Below are 18,025 nucleotides of genomic sequence, written 5' to 3'. Positions count from 1 at the left end.
ATCTTGCATGACTGGCAAAAGGCAGCTTATGTACCAAGCTCCCCAAAGAGCGCACCATATAAGAAAATGTAAATAATGTCAAAAACTGTGTTGAAAAAAAATGGAGCTCCAAGTACTTCTCTACCACACCAAAGTGCTGAGAACTGTAAGGTTCTTCCAACACTGGTGGGGGGGGGGAAATATTACCTAGGCAGAATTTTAGACTGCACACATGAAAGGGCATCTTACATCTTAACAATGTATTTTTGTAGTTAGATCTGCATGCAAGCGATCTGTGAGCCCATGGAAAACTTGAAAGAAGTGACAGAAAAATGTCTTGCACTGAGGTTATGTATTTCAGCTTTACATGAAATATTTTATATATAAAACTCTGTTAAGTGATTTTTGTCCAATTTATAAATCTAAAGAATTCAAAAATAAGGCATTCAATATTTTGAAAAAAGTACAGATTTACAAAATATGTATATTCTGTCATGAAAACTTCACACCAACATTATACACTTTGAAAAAAATACAAACAGGATATATTACAAATTTATGTAGCAATAACTTAGGTCATAACATGCAATAGAAAGTACATTAATCAAGGTACACAAGCTTTTAGAGTTTTGAAACTGAAGGGCTTATTTTTGCAAACACATCTGTATGCAAGTCAAACGTGGCACTTGAGAAGTTCTGATAGCATTTCCTATCGCGAGTTAAATTGTACATGATGATTATGAGGATGTCGGTTAATGAAGCAGTTATCTCTTATGAATCATTCCAACTTTGTTCAACAATAGCCGAAACTCTTTTTTCATATTCACGCTTGTTTTCCTGATAAAGTTGTGCAGCCTGACTGTTGGCAGGACTATTTGGATTGGGTTCGTCAAGCAGCGACTGGAAAGAGAAAAGGAAGCCAAAATTGGGGGTGGAATATAAAGCAGCAGCCATCAAAATGAAGAGATCTAACCAGAGTAGAATGCCATGTTTGAGGGTTACAACAAGCCCAGGCCCTGTTCTTGCAACATTTACATTTAATATTACATCTAAACTGATACAGCAAAAGAAAAATAACTGAATCCTTTTGACAAGCACTTCAGACAAAATGACTTACTAAGTAGCCATACAGTTACTAGAAATAGTTCAAAATATTCACTGTAATAAATTGCTCAAGATAGAAAGGACTCAATCTTCATCAGCAATTTTCCCCATCAGCTTCTCAGATGAGTAGACTACTATGAAGAGCAGTATGTTATTTACTAAGATTACCTGAATTGAGGTTAAAATAGATGAGACATCATACGTAGGACTCCAGCGATTCTGAAGGATATCTAAACATATGCTACCATCTGCATATACTAAAATGAAAAGAAGGTTTTAAAATTATACCACTGTTATTTCAAGTTTATGCCAGTTTAATGCTACATGTGAACGGGTGATGCATTTCTCCAAAAGTTCAGCATTTTAATTCATATTGAAATCTTCATAAACATGCATAGATCATGCTGCAGAAAATATATAGGAGAAGAGCATATTGCACACTAACTTTTCACCAATGAGGCAACCTGCAGTTAATCTTGTGTGGGCACAGGTTAGAAGTAGTGGTCACTAGGCGTTTTGGGAGGTAGTATCCATTTATTTATTGTTCACTTTTGGGCAGGAAGAAAATCAAAGTGAAATTCTCGTTCCCAAGACGGGTTTTTCTGCAGTTCAATGTGCTGATGGAGACTCATGACTCATAACAATCCCAATGCAAAATCTGAAGATAATTATATGAAAGGTGTTTGGTTTCCTTTGATTTGTAGCAACAGAAGAGGAATCCTCTCACTTTATCTCTAACCAATCTTCCTAACAAAGTTAAAATATATGGGTCACAAATCAGAGTTCCTCTATGCATATGTTAGTTACACACACTGAGCAGGGACATAAAAGTTCCTCTCCAAAAGGAGGATCAATCCTTCTTCACATTATGGGCTTGTAGGCTCACTGTCTCTCTTTAAAACAGTGTATATTGTCTAGCTACATTTGACATCGCAGTAAAAACAATCTCTCGTTCCTCCTCACTCTTCAGCTGATGAACAGCAAGTTGCTTAGGCTACAGGAAGAATGGGAGGAAAGGTTTCAAAAATATTGTACACAGGGCCTCGATGTCTTGTCAAATGATTGAATCAGTGCTTGGACAGCATCAATACTGCTCCCTGTTAACTGAGCTCTCCTTGCCTAAAAGAGAAGCAGCCATATGCTATACACAGAGGATTCAGCAACAAATTTTGAGACAGAAAGCTTCCAAAAAGGAGCACAGATATTAAGGAAGATTACAGCTCCAGCTGCAAAATTCATTAAGGCTTGGGATTTTGCAGATGTAGGGGGCTGGATCCAACAGAGGTGGCCACTCATGCAATGTATCTTTCCCCATTCCGCACTGTACCCTCCAAAGCAATTCCCTTAATCAGGAAGTTCTTTTGGTCTCTAATAGAACAAACTATTTCTAAACTTAATTAGTTTCCATTTATTTTTCTGATTGCCAGTATGACATGGCTGTTCAGTGTTCAGATATTATTTTAATGAAAGTATTGGCTGCAGGCTGTGAAGAATTTCTGTGTTAAGTAGTTGCCATGACAATTACTTTCAGCAATTGATATGGATATTAAAACTTTGTTAAAAGTCAGAGGGCACATGCTTGCACCTAAGGTTTTTACATATTCTTCATGAAAACTTACCATTGGGATGAAACATTTTTGATAAAAACCGAACAGTTGGAGGCTTATTTGGATATTCTTCTGAAAATTCTATTACTAGTTTAAAGGTACCTGTAAAAAAAGAGAAAGGGGCGGAAAGGGAAACAAACAAGAACAAATCATGTAGATGAAGCTGCTTTTAAAAGCCTAAACATGACATTTTATTTAATACATTTGTATCCCATCTCATAAGGCAGTTTAGAGTTATATAACAAAGCTATTACAAACATCTTAAGATCGCAAATATATAGTGGAAAAACTAATTCCTTTCAAAAGCACTTATGATTAATGAGAGGGCTACTACTCTTGAAATAAAAATAAACACTTAGTCTAACATTATTTTTAGAGTTAATAAAATGCTGCAGTACACAGCTATGAATAGAAATAACATCAGCATCCTGAGAGTATCTTAGCAGCCCACTCAAGAGAATATGGAGTAGAATCTATAACTGTGTAGAAAAATATGCAGATGAATCAGGTATATTCCTTTTGAATTTCCACAGGTTGAAAATGTAACATTGGTTTGGTATTAAAAACCAAACACAAATGGAGTTAGATAAATGTCTGGCAAACCTATTCAGCTCAGATATTTATGAGTTACATAACAGGCATTTTAAGCTGGTGCTGATTAACTGTTCTAATGAACAGGTCTTCATACATTATACAGTTACTACAATGAAAGTATTTCTGTGAAGAAAGCAGCATGAAATCTATGCTCGAGATCATCATGTGATATTTCTCTCTTTCACACACACATATATATATGTGAGATACAGATACATTTCAAGGATCTGAACTCATGCATTTCACACTGTTTCTAAAAATAATAACGTGTTCTGTGTGGGGACAGAAGCTGAATGTGTAAATTGGCCTGAAATTATCCAGCACAGTCAAACACATTCTTGGAGAAAACGAAAAGGAAAAAAGCTGGGCAGTTGAGGATGAAGCACTATACACAAATGAGGAGTTGCACGCCTATATGTCTAAAAATGCCAATGTTTCAAAAGAAAACTTGCTCCCAGGACAGTAAGTACAGGTGTGTTTTTCTTTCTTTTTTTCTGGAGCAACCTGGTGCCCTCCAAACATTTTGGATTACAAGGCCCATTGACCTCAGCCATAATTTTATTTTGAAAGAAGTAACATTCTCTTAGGCTTCTAGTACCTACATTTTCAGCAGTAATTTGAAGCATGCCTCTTTTTTGCTGCTTTTGTGTGTTTTTCGTATTGAGAAAGGGACACTTAAAAAAAAGAACTGTCAACATTCAGTTGACAGCGTTGAAGTCTTCACTACATTCAACTGGGTATCAAAAACTAACAGAATCTATGGGCTGGGTCAGAGACAAACAACTTACCATCAAATAGATTATCAGAAACATTTGCCGTGGTTTTTGTGATGACAGCCTGCGTTTTCCCTGCACTAACAAGTTCCCCTGGGCTATACATGAGAGCCTCAGGTGTCTGGAGCTTGTAAGTAGACATTTACTTCACTACAGGTGCTAAGCAAAAATTATCTTGAAGCTCTACAAAAAACTGCTTTGCCCCACCTTTTCAACTACAACTGACAGAATCAAGTTTAAAACACACACACAAAATATGACAGATTACAGGAAGTTGAACCTTCCGCTGATTTTTTTTGGTAAGACACCCAAGTCTCATCCACTTTACCTTCAAGTGTGAACTAGAATAATCAGTATGAGCACAGAACAGCTCTATGGTCATTAAGACTTACAAGTTTGCAGGAAACACTTATATACTAGTTCTAAATAAGACCAATACAGATCTTAAACAAAAGGTGGGGAGGAAACACCCACACAAAATTTTGGAACTTCAACTTAAAAAAAAAACCCTGTTCAAGACACAACACTAGAGAGTGATAAACAGGTGGCTTTAAGTCTGCTTCACACTGCAAGAACAGCCATATACTTTTCTGTGGTTATTTTCACCGAGACAGTTTTATATACAGATCAGTTCAAGGGAACGTGAAGTTGTTTTTATTTTCAGTATCAAAAGAGGAATCAGGATCATGTGCTATGGGCAAAGCCAGGCATTACCAAAAAAGCATGAAAAATGTTGGAATGAACTAATGTGAACTTCTCCCCAAATCTTAGCAGGCTCTACTGAATACAAGCTCAAAATCATACTGAAGGTCTGGTTTTAGGTACTGTCCTCGAGTGGGGCTATCGCGCTCTCTCTCTCTCTCTCTCTCTCTCTCTCTCTCTCTCACACACACACACACACACTCACACTCACACCACCCTGTAGGCCCACTCTTTTCCAGTTGAATATCACATTTGGAAGACACCCAACCTGTCCATCAACAATTATGTCTGACTGCTTTATTCTATGCCTAAGTGCCTTGTTGATGGAAACTGTGGCTAAAAGCCAAATAGCTACTTTAGCGATGCCCAAGGTCTTGGGCATGCTCAGTAATATTTGGGGGGGGGGGAGGGGGGAACAACAAAATTTCAAAATCTATTTTCCATGTGTCGTGGGGGAGTTCTATTCAAGAAATACAAGTCCAAAGTTCAATTGAACAAACAGAATTTGTCTCGGGGTTCTTTGGATCCCTGTGTTATGTCAGGGTCTCCATTTTGGCAAAAATGCAATTGTCACTGGAGATAGGAATTTTGGAACAGTCAGAGGGAGCTCCAGTAGAACCAGCTGCAAATTCAAGCATTAAAATATTTCCAAATTGTCCGTCATGGTTAATTTATAACTCCTCCAGATGACCCAATTTTAGATTAGGGATGTGACAACCTACTTCATGAAACCATCAGACTGATTAGCACTTTGTGTTCTCGAGCTGCAAACCTAAATGATAAAAGACCCTTTTAACTAAGTGGATTTTATTTATATTGTACAGTGCAATCCTAAACAGGTCTACTGAAAAGTAAGTTTTGTTGACTTCAATGTGACTTACTCAAAGGTGAGTTGGGTTAGGACTGCAGCCTTAGTATTGTGGTCAAACAAGTAAATTTACATGATTTAAAGTACGAGGACTTCTTGCTAATAGGCACTGTAAGAATAATAGGCTTTAAAACAGGTAGTTGGTTTTTGTTACCAAGGTTTACATGTATTACGGGTAGGGAGCAAGTGGTACTGTGGTCTAAACCACCGAACCTCTTGGGCTTCCCAACTGGAAGGTCAGTAGTTCGAATATGCATGATGGGGTTAGTTCCCATTGCTCTATCCCCACTTCTGCCAACCTAGCAATTCAAAAGCATACCAGTGCAAGTAGGTAAATAGGTACTGCTGCCACGGGAAGGCAAACGGCATTTCCGTGTGCTCTGGCAATCGTCACTGTGTCCTGTTGTGCCAGATGTGGTTTAGTCATGCTGGCCACATGACCCGGAAAGCTGTTTGCAGACAAACGCTAGCTCACTCGGCCTGAAGTGAGATGAGCGCTGCACCCCAAAGTCGCCTTTGACTGGACTTAACTGTCCAGGGCTCCTTTACCTTTGCTTACATGTATTACTACTACAACTGGAATGTTATCCTCAATATAACAATATCAGACAACTATTACAGGTAACATATGGCAACATAATGCAAGACTCCTGTGCTTAGATTCTAAATTTCAGAAAAGCTACCAGAAGCAAAAAATGTTTTAAAAGCTTACCATCTTCAAAGGGAGTACCTTCTGGCCTGGAAAGAGAGATAATACAAATTAATTATTCCTTAACTGTAAATGAACAAACAGAACTCACAAGCTATTTTCTGCCATTTAGGTTCCCATAAAGCAATGGCCAGTAGCTTGGTATAGAAATGTGTTACTGAAAATATATTTGATTCCCAAACTCTAGATATTGCAGTGCCTCTGCAAAGAGTCTCACTTGCAAAGCTATAATTTGAGACAATACATTCACTGGAATTTTCAGCCAAAGTGCTCAGCTTGTTCCACTCTCAATTAAAAGCGCCATGCTTGTACAATTACATGCTATATCATAAGAAAGCTTAAAAGAGAATGATTTGAGAGGGATTCAATTTAGTGCTAAACAGATTGCTCCATCAACACAAACATTTGTGCCCCTTCCCCTGCATGTTGTTCAGGGGGTTCGCCTGGCCCTACCCCCACCCCCACTTTGGGCATGTGTGTGTGCAAGGTAGGAGAGGGGGAAGCCCCGCTGAGCTAGCAGAAGTCGTTGCATGGGCTTCCACTGGTGGGGCTTATTAGTTGAATCCTATCCTGTATGTTCCATGTTGCCCTGTTAGACTGAATACTCTAGAGTGCAAGACTGGGCCCTTAACAATCTGTTTCCAATGATGTGCTCAAATGTTTCAGTCATCATTTACCATTTGTGAAAGTGACACAGAAAATAAATAACTTAGAATGTATTCATTCATTTCCTTTATAATGAAGGTAAGGTTCACTTACCCAAAAATAACTGCATTCCACTGCATTATGTTGTTCTCAGATGGTGCACCACTGACCCCCACGGGTGGATCTTCCTGTAATCTTTAAAGAAGAAAGCAGAATGCATGGAGACATTAAAATCCATAGTGTATACACACTATTCCAGCCAGCCAGCCTATCAGCCATGCCTTCTTTTATGATATTCCACCCATTCCTCCTCCCATCTGGTTTTCTGTCTCCTCAGTGGTCAGCCAGCATTCTGTGGAACATAGGAAGCAGCCTGAAAATGAGTCTTATCTAGTTCAGTATTGTCTACACTAACTGATAATGGCTGTCTTGGGTTTCAGGCATGGGACATTCCCAGCCCTACTTGGAGTTCTTGGGGGGCTGAACCCGAGAATGTTTATATGCAAAAAATATGCTCTGCCACCAAGGTTCAGTCCTTACCACAATCCTGGACTGAAGTTCCTTGTTGCCAACCTAATCTTCTGCACTCATTCTTTTACATTTCAGCACAGAAAACACTCATGTTTTGTCTAATTTACTTTAACTGTATAGGTGTCTATGATGATTATCCTCTTTTCTACACTTGTAAGAGGAGGAGAGTTGGGGACACTTGCACATCTTTTCTCAGGCTTAGCACTTCTGGTGCCTGATGTAAGCAAAGCTTGTCTGTTCACTTATGCCACCATGTAAGTAGTGTTGGTAGTCAACCTGAGATCAGCTTTGTGGTGGCTATTGCTGGGTACTGAGGCAGGGACCATCTGCATCCAAACAGATGCTCTACCAGCAAGCTGCGTCCTTCTCATGAGCATTCAGACCATCACTTGAAGATAACTATATGGAAAATGAACTGTTATTTGTTTACATATTGGCAAGTATCTACTGAAGCCATAAATTATGTCTGTTTGAAACACAGAACATTACTGAAACATCAGGCGAAATCAAGACCCTTTATTCAGCTGGTTTGTCAGCTGTGAGTTAGCTCCACTATAGTGGCTCATGCATTGGTGACCTTTAGGATAGACTAACGTAATGTGCTTTATGTTGGGTACCGTTGAGGCTGGTATGAAAGCTGCAGCTGGTGCAGAATTCCACAGCCCGGTTGCTATTGGGTGTTGGCTACCAACAAACTAACACCTGTGTTGAGGGAGCTGCACTGGCTATCATATGCTGATTATCTTTCTTCAAGTTCTTACTATTGGTATATGAAGTTCTAAACAACCTAAGGCCAGTGTACTTCAAACACTGCCCTATTCCATAACCCCTGCTTGAACTTTGTATCCTGCCACATAAGACTTGTCAAATGGTGCCTGGCTATCCTCAACAAGAAATTGTGAATTTATAGGGATGGCATGGGATTATGGAACTCTATACCTAATGAAAGCAAGTAGACATCATCTGTAATGAGTCTTAGGTGCCAACTTGCGTTATTATGTCACTATTTCAGCAAGCTTTCCCATGGAAATAATTTATAGTTTTCATAACCTTGTCAGGTGACCCAGACTCTACTTAAGCTTCCTAAATGTATTTTGCTTCAATTTTATGTTGCTCTGGTTTTGAGATTCTGTACACTACAGAAATATATTTTACCTGGGTTTTCAGTAGAGAAATGATGATCATTCATAATATCTGTAGTGAGACAGTGCTGTTCTATTTTGGTTGGTGGAACAATTTGATTTCAGAGTGTGCTGTGCCAGCCCATTTCAACCCACCTCCATATGTTACTCCATTTAAAAAAAAAAAATGTCCCAACATGGTCAAGATGCATCTTTTTTTAAAGTCACTCAGTTCCTCAAGCTGGATTACATGCAGGGACATCTCTTAAAGAAAAGCTGAAGAGACAGAGTGAACTCCTTCCATGTGGCAAATATGACCTCCACACGCTTGCTTTATGTAACACAAGAGCTTGCCTTGTTATGCCAGTATTGTATACGGACATTTTTACAGCAGAACTGCAATATTAGTGATAGTCTGTTAATCATGTTTATTTAAGAGTTTGCAACATTTTGCAGAGAAAAATTAGAGATTTAAGACACTGAAATAATTCTCTGTCAGTAGCCCTCACATCAAAAAGTACATTTCCATTTACAATGGTACTTCGGGTTACATACGCTTCAGGTTACATACACTTCAGGTTACAGACTCCACTAACCTAGAAATAGTGTTTCAGGTTAAGAACTTTGCTTCAGGATGAGAACAGAAATTGTGCTCTGGCAGCGTGCAAGCAGCAGGAGGCCCCATTAGTTAAAGTGGTGCTTCAGGTTAAGAACAGTTTCAGGTTAAGTAAGGACCTCCGGAACGAATTAAGTACTTAACCTGAGGTACCACTGTATTGGGAAGGAAGACTTGCAACAGAGTGGCATTAGGAATAACAGCAAATTAACAGCATGCTGCATTGTCAGTCTACATACAGTTCCTTGCCCTTAAAACTACCCTGCATTTATACAGCTCTCTTCTTGGAGCATGCTCAGTTCAATCAGTTTAATGTCAACAGCACAAGCTACCTAAAACCTTGGCTGGAGAGCAAAGGAACGTGACTTCTTGCTACATGATAGCCAGCTTGCATGCCAGTGTCTCAGCAAAAGCATTAAGCCCCATGTGCTGTTCAGAGATAGCTTTGGTTCTTGAAGCTTCATGAACACCATGCTGTGAAAAGCCTTCAGCTATGAAGATTTTGCAGCCCTGACTGGGATTTCACATGCAAACAGAGTTAATTGAAGATTAGAGGGAGCAAGGATGCCATTTACTACTAAGTCAGCCTAAATGAAATAAGACTTAAGCAAAATATACCTTCCTTAACTCAGATGGCTTGAGTGCCAAATACTCAACATTTATATAGAAAATTTCAAATGTTCAAAACACTTCACATACGTTATCCAAGAATATTTAAAACAGTTGAGGTGAGCTTTGAACTAAGTGTTTCCTGACATGAATCCCAGTTTCTATGTCAAACCAGCTATCTAGCATGCACTTTGAAACAAACACATTCCATTTTGAGATTTCTAGTGCCAGATATTTCCCCATTCAGTAGTTAAAATGTCTTCATCAATAGTGTTACGTGGAGTTGTTTAACAAATGTCTAGGCTAGGGATCCCTTATAGTTAGTGCATTTTATGTCCTCTTTCAAAAGGACTGTCCTAGCTCACACAACACTGGATTTTAAAAAAACAACTAGCAAGTTAAGTGCAGTTTAATTTCTAATCATAACCTTTCTAACTTTTGTGTCAGTTTTCAAAACACTGGTGCCTTGGTGAAAATATTGCTTGGTTCTTGGGTCATAATTTTTCATGTTGTTCCAGATGCAACACAAGTTGTCTTAGGGCAGATTTTAAAATTTAAGTCAGTATAGTGAAACCAGTAAAACAATTATTAAAACTAACCTGGAAGTATAAAGGCCTAGTTTCCATAGTGAAACTTAGCTTGACTGAGGAATGTATAAGTAAGTTCAGTTCCTGAAATTAATTCTGATACATTTATTTCAAAGTAAGCCTTGCTGATTTCAATGGAATGCATTCAAGAAAACAGTTCAGGATCACAGCTTTGTGCAATACTGCATTGTTGGATACGGCCACCGTGTCACAGCACCAACCCATTCTGTGGCATGCCATACTGGGGAAATACAACTATCTGCAGTCCTATGGCAATTCTGCAGCAACTGGATCCCATCTTAAAATGTTCACCTGTTCATACAATTATTTTGTTTCTTTACTCCTCTATTAATTCCAAATTTAAGCAAAGTTGGAGACCATATAGCTGTCTGTACACTTAACAACATCCATGCTGTAATAGTTCCTGTGTAATGTTATCTAAACAATATTTAAGTATTCAATGTACATATTGTAATTTTATAGAATATGCACAGGTTTCTTTGTAGAATCCATTTGCAGTGCCAGGAAAAGCATATTTGGATAGGATGTCTTTCTTGGCAACCTGCTTGAGAAAATAAAATGGCCATTATTTTGCCAACTTCAGCATAACCTTCACAGATGCCTCCAGATGTCAGTAAAAGCTAAGAGGCAAAGAGCAATTATAGGAAGCAGCCCTAAACAAACACGGAAACAACACAAGCCTCCATTGTAATAGGCACAAACAACTTCAGTGTGAGAAAGTTAGCATTTTCTATAAGCCACGACTAAAATCATCGCATTCACTTAAGCACAGCCAGCATTCTCCCTGCTTTTGAAGAACACAGCTGGTTCTGTGTAGCAAAAATTTAATTCAATGTTTCTCTCCACCATTTCCCCTATCACCCCCCCCCCCAGGAAGCTATGGAATTCACAGGCCAGCCTTTTAAAGAGTTTATATTTCTGAGAAATAATTCATATACCAATTCTCTTTGAATAGTCCAAGTCATAAGGGAACAGAGTAGAGAGAATACCAAATGCACTGAAACTCTACTCTGGAGCAGATCCTTGGGGATTAAAAGATTCAATATAGCTAAACGAAAGAGGGGGACACTGGACTGGAAGGAGTTTTATTTACAGCTCCACTGTTGGCTCACTGGGTAACCTGAGGCTGTGACAATGGCTTCTTTTATTTTTGAAGCACCACATTGGCAAGATGCTTTGGGATCAGTGGATGAAGAGCATAGAAAAACTCTATTAAACGGAAATAACAGCTTGCATTTAATACAGCTCTGTAGCCTACCAGTTTCCTTCCTTAAAAAGAAAAGAAAACCAAACCATTGAAAATCATTTCTTGGGCATACCATTTACCGTGGCTTTTATGTAACAAACCCGTTTTCACATTCGGCAAACCCCAAAGGCAGCTTGCATGCTGAGTACTTGGAGGGGTGGGGGTGGGTGCAGGATAGGAAAAAAAAACAAAACAGGTAAGAGGCGACTTCTTAAAACCAGTGACCTAATCACTATTTTGCATAAGGTCCCATGCTATAAACAAACTGGCTCCCTAGGTCATTCCCCTGAGTTGGGGGGGGGGGCCTTCATCTGTACCTGTGACGTGGTCAATCCAGTCTATTTCAATCCAACTCCCTTATATCAACAAGACAAGTATTCTACAAAGGGGCGGTCAAAGCCAAAAAATAGGGGAATGGTCTCTCGAATCAGTTTGGCCTCTCTCTTATTTTGGGGAGGGGAGGTTGTTTTGAAGAGAGAAGAGGAAAAAACCCCAGCAAGCTTCTTAAGTCTTTTGTCTAGCACAACCCTTGTTCTTATAGAAGCACCTTGACTTTCTTCTTCTTAACAGAGGAGGAAGGGGAAGGAGGGAGGGTGGGGGGCAGTCTGGGTGCGGGGCAAGGGCAGATCTTTTCGAGGAGAGGAAGTGGAAACTCTTGAACTCTTTGTCCTACCAGCAGGGTTTTTTGGGAGGGTAGAGACGGACAGACGAAATCTAGAGTTCTTCTTCCCCTCCGCCCTAAACACAGAAAGCCCCCCCCCAGCTCCTCTGGAAGGGCAAAAGGCAAAGGTGAGCAGCTAGGCTCTCACAAGGGGGTCCCCAAGAGCGAGGGGGGACCCCTTCCTCCTCCTCCTCCAGAGAAGGCGGGAGGGAGGGGGCGCATTCCGGCCCTGGGAAGCAGCCAGAGCTCTCGGGAGGAGGAAGGAAAGGGGAAGAGCGCTTACCTCTTGAAATCTCTCATTAGCCTCCGCCTAGCTGGGGTGGACATGATGCTCCCCGCTCCCCTCGGCTGCCAAATGAATCCTCGGGCCTCCCCACCTCCAAAAAAAAAGGCCTCAGCACCGCTGGCAACGCCGACGTCTCCCTCCCCGGCGGCCGCCTGCTCTCGCTCTGCTGCTTCACAAACAACTCCGCAATGGCGTCTCCCTCCGCCGGTGGGGGAGGGAACCAGCCGCCCTTCGCGGCTGTACCACTGCGCCTGCTTGGGGAGGGGACCCAGAACGCCTTAGGGATGTACCACTGCGCCGGCCTGAAGGGGGTGAGAAGGCTTTTCTCTCTCTAGCTCTCTGAGCGCGAGGGTGTCGCCCTGCGCTGTGATTGGCTCTCCCGTCCTCCAGCAGGGCACGGGTTGCTGCGCGGATATATTTTGCAGATCTCGCCTACAGCAGCCTTCGAAGGCGGAGCAGCGGCTGCCGTGTGTGTTCCTCGGTGCGGGCAGGAGGCGTTGAGTTGTCAGAGAGTGTAGTGACGGTCTTTTTTCGGGAAATCATTGTTCCCTTTATTTCTTAGCTGTCACAATATCGTTGTTTATTACTTAGCTAAGGCTACCGCCCTAGCTCTACTTACCCTTTTGAATTTTCTCCGAAGTAGAAATGGTTTGGGTTGCACTGTTAACCAACTACTGTACATCCTTATATAAAAGTGCAAATCCAAAGTTGAGGAAATGCCTTTATTGGAGCCAGCCAAAATGTAAAACAAAAATAAACGCATCTTGAGCTTGGTTCTTAAACTAACCGTATGCTGCAACATTTTAGCCTCCAGTTTGTACTTTTGGGGGTATTTTTATTTTTCGCCTCTCTGTCACAAATCTTACCTTAATGAAGTATTGTGAATAACTCGGAACACCTGCCACAATTTCGTGGCTTTTTGGTTGGTCTGAATACAGACTTGTCCAACAAGATTTTTTACATTTCTATAGCTGCTGTATAGCAGAAATTCTCGTTGCAACTCTGAAAGCAAAATACAAAACCACAATATTAAAATACAGTATAGAGCAATAAAAACTAAAGCTAGTTTAAAAACAAACAAACATACCCTAAAACATATTCTAAACTCATTTAAAAAGTCAGAGGCCCAGAGTGAGAAAACGGGTTTTAAAAAACCGAGTAAATAGTATGGGATAGGTGCTCCTTATTACAGAAACCAACATATGAGGGTCTAGTTAGTAGTTGTTCCTGATTTCAGACACCATAACTTTACAATATTCTTTATGGGGGAAAGGAATCTCTTCCATTCTTGGTTTAAGAACCTAGATCTACACATGACCTATAAATGTTTTCTGAATATAAGGTCCACTGAGTTCAGTGTATTGTGTTTCTCCAAAATAATTAGTGCAGATGGTTGTAGATAATGGACTCCAGTCATCAGCAGCACATTTACTTAGAAATGGTCAATCAGTTCAGCAGGATTTACATCCTGGTAAGCATTGCAGCCTTAAAACCTTGACTTTATATAAATGGGCTCCTTCAGGATCACAGCCTAAAGATGCAAACCTATGCACATTTGAGAGTAGATGAAGGCTACAATCCCAGCTCCACTTATCTGGAAGTAATGCTGATGGAATTAAATAGGACTTACTTCTTAGTATACACGGTTAAAGGTAAAGGACCCCTGACAGTTAAGTCCAGCCGCAGACGACTGGAGTTGCAGTTCTCATCTCGCTTTACAGGCTGAGGGAGCCGGCGTTTGTCCGCAGACAGTTTTTCCGGGTCATGTGGCCAGCATGACTAAGCTGCTTCTGGTGCAATGGGCTTGTGCAATAGGATTGCAGCCTTAATATGTTATTGTAGTTATTCACCTTTTTCACTTAAGTGAAACTTTTTTCTATTTGCGGCATGATGTAATTCTTTATTCATCAATGTATAGTATAATTCATTTGGTAAGGTTTCAGAATGGATTACTGTATTGGTTTTTTACTGAGAATAATAAGTCAAAACATAATTGACCTTGTTGATTCCAAAAAGCAACAACACCATAATCATACTAATTTAATTTTCTGGTTATGTAGGTTCTTTTACATAGTTGCCACCTCATAAATTATTGCTTCCTCTCTGAAGAAGTGATAGCATCTGATTTTGGTCCAGATTAATTCCAAAGTGTCAGATGTTGCCCAGTGCTTTTAAAAATAAAAAATCCCATTTGACTGGCTGTTATCTTTTTCTAGTTTGTCCTGTAGCTACAAATCATCTTACATTGGAGTAGGGGAGAGAAGAAGACTGGATATGGCATTTTATCTGTCCTGATTATTTTGATCCAGTACTTTTTGTGTTTCTAAAGTCCCAGTATTTAATTAAAAATTAACTTATGTATAGTGCAATGCAATCCTTTGCATGTGTAAAGTAAAGGTAAAGGGACCCTGACCATTAGGTCCAGTCGTGACCGACTCTGGGGTTGCGGCGCTCATCTCGCTTTATTGGCTGAGGGAGCCGGCGTAGAGCTTCCGGGTCATGTGGCCAGCATGACTAAGCCGCTTCTGGCGAAGCAGGGCAGCGCACGGAAACGACCTTCCCACTGGAGCGGTACCTATTTATCTACTTGCACTTTGAGGTGCTTTCGAACTGCTAGGTTGGCAGGAGCAGGGACCGAGCAATGGGAGCTCACCCCATCACAGGGATTCGAACCGCCGACCTTCTGATCAGCAAGCCCTAGGCTCTGTGGTTTAACCCACAGCGCCACCCGCGTAATCCCATTTGGTTTCCAATGCTTTAGACTGCAATCCTGTATCCATTTACATGGGATTAAACCCCTTTGTACTTAATTAGTTTTACTTCTGAGTAAGATTGAGGATAAGATTGCAAGCACTGGTTTTCAAGTGAATGATGTGAATTAAAGAGGCTGTGAAGATTAGTTCATTTCAATATTGGAATTTGGCATCTCTGTCTAAAGTGCATTATTTGGAAGTAATTCACGTAGGCTATGCTGCGGATCCAGTTAACTCAGGATGGAGCTAACCTGTTGCTAGAAGAAGGCCAAGTGCTTTGTTTAGTAGCTCAAAGCAGGTGGGGGAGTGCTGAAAGTGTAGGAGCTAGGTAGATTGTAAGGAAGTGGCACCATTTAAAATGTAGTTATCACAATGGTGGAAATCAATCCTAAATGCAATTACACCTCCATAAGTGGATTTGGGAGCATACTGTAAAAGGTTTATGATTGTTGTTGTCAGAAGCAATGTCCATGAAATTGTAGAGGCAATTCAGGGAGTCGGTATTATAACCTGGCTCTTCCAAAGGCAAGAATAACTGAATTGTGAAGTCCCAATGGGTATGAAATAAATTGGTATGCAGTGTAGAATAATCTCATACAAAGCCAGAGGACAGTGCATTGACAAAGTACCACTATGCAAGTCAAGAATTGTTTCCATATAGTCAAAAAACAAAACATTATCTAGTATTCACTGGCCCTGTTAAAAATGTTGCATTAAACCATAGTTCAAAATAAACTAAGCAGTGGTAGCTAATGGGGCATCCCCCAGATGTTGGTGGACTACAATTCTCATCGTCACTGACCATTGGCTTTTCTATACTGTAATCACTTTTTGCAATTTTTATGTCTATCTATCTGCATGGTACAGCAACAGGATTCCTGTTGAAGCAGACAGCAAGTATTGCCGCATATTGGAGAAGTGCTGTGACAGCAGGCCTCCTCCCAACCCTCATGCCTTACCTGTGTCCTTTGATGGCAGTGGCAGCAATGTTACAACTTATACAGGATTCTTGTCAGCTGTGAAAATGGCATTGTGTGGTGTGGAAGTGTGGGGGAAGGCACTGAAATGTCCAGCTGCTGCCATGAAATGAGGGAGGCATCTGCTTCTGGTGTCACTGGCAGCATCAAGGCCATTGGTGATGGGAACCCTGGGGATGGGTGAAGCAATATAATTAATGGTCCTCAAAGACCATGTTTTCCCTACATCTGTTATCATGAGTCACATTGGTCCTTCTGGTGAAGACACACCCTCTAGAGAAGATTGGAGTGCACCACAAGTTAGAAATGAAGAGAGACCAGGCAAACAGGCTTTATATACACAACTGGCAAACGGGAGAGGATTTTAAAGAGGGCAATTCCCGCCCCAAATGCAACAAAAGGTATTTCTGAGGACTCAGATTGATCCATGGCTCAGCAATGAAATAAAGTAATGTTATAAGAAAAAACTGCTCCTTTTCCCTTATGGGGTATCCAAGAGCCCGTATAGAGTCTTTAAGTGGGTTCCCTATCCATAGGAGAAAATAACAGAGGCCGACCAGAGTATATTGAGAAGCAAAGCAGATAGTAAGCCTGATCTTGTTGCAACATGGTCCCCACTCGCCATACAAAGGAGGGAGGAGAGAACCCAGAAGAATGGTGCACATAGACTTTTGAAATTGCCCGCCCTGTAGCCCAAGACCACCCCCTAAAACATCATACATACATCACAGGAGGCAGTCTACAGCAGAAATCCTGTCAGCCAGGATACCTGATAATAGTCACTGATTGCATTACCTGGGCAGTCTGGTCATTCTTTTGTGATGGTTAATACTTTAGTTTCTGTATGCAGGTCACAGGCTCACCCTATTCATACACAAATATGCCTTTAAGACAGGATTTGTAAGCAAAAGACAATGGGGAGGCTTCCCCATTTTCTTCCTCCTTGCAGAGAAATATTTGAGTCAAAATGGCTTCAGGATTGCTCTCTTGTACTATTTCAGACACGTGGTTTATATACATATGCATGCGTTTGACTTGTAAAGTTTTGAACATTTAATTTATATTTGAGACCTTAGAATTCTTATAACAGTAATAACAAACCATTTCTAGGCATATGCCATGTTAATATACTACATCGTCACTGAATAAACTACCATCTCACCACTAGACCTGTACATCTGATATTAAGAGGCAGACTTTTCAGGTTATGTAAGGCATCCTGGCATGCTTCAGCATCCACATTTCTCTTTGTAGCAATTAGCAACTGCAAAACCCTATCTGGATTTTACTAAATGAGCAGAAATTTGAAATATTTAACTTTACATTCCAGGAATCGCTGAAAAGCCTTGAAAACTCAGCAGCTCAAAAAACTAACTGAAAAAGTACTATTTTGGTTTTATAAATTGTGCTGTATGGGTTATGATTCCTCCAATCTGTGTATGAAAGGAGCAGTTCTGGACCCTGATAAAAAATTTTGCACAGAGCAACAGTCCTGTAGGGTGTGTGGGTGTGTAATGGCACTGACTTTTAGGCAGCCAAGAGAATAGAGCACTTTTTTCCTATGCACCTTCTGAATTCAGGCTACACAAACCCACAAACCCACCACTGATCAATTATTAAAGGTTTGTCCTAAAGG

General features: G+C 40.5%; 1 protein-coding gene across 1 annotated transcript; it reads right to left on the bottom strand.

Moving 5' to 3' along the window:
• Positions 1 to 312: 312 nt before the first annotated feature.
• Positions 313 to 12,847, bottom strand: UBE2B (ubiquitin conjugating enzyme E2 B). The gene is made up of 6 exons (XM_081850451.1): positions 12,657 to 12,847; positions 7,096 to 7,176; positions 6,340 to 6,365; positions 2,703 to 2,792; positions 1,252 to 1,340; positions 313 to 879 (listed from the first exon to the last, which is right to left on the bottom strand). The coding sequence occupies exons 1-6, from the start codon at positions 12,698 to 12,700 to the stop codon at positions 751 to 753; spliced, it is 459 nt and encodes a 152-aa protein (XP_081706577.1). The 5' UTR covers positions 12,701 to 12,847; the 3' UTR covers positions 313 to 750.
• Between the last annotated feature and the right edge of the window lie 5,178 nt (positions 12,848 to 18,025).

Source organism: Podarcis erhardii (assembly GCF_964252035.2).
Source record: "Podarcis erhardii genome assembly, chromosome: 2".
NCBI lineage: Eukaryota > Metazoa > Chordata > Lepidosauria > Squamata > Lacertidae > Podarcis > Podarcis erhardii.
The sequence above is the reverse complement of the archived record's forward strand: the minus strand, read 5'-3'. Positions and strand labels throughout refer to the sequence as shown.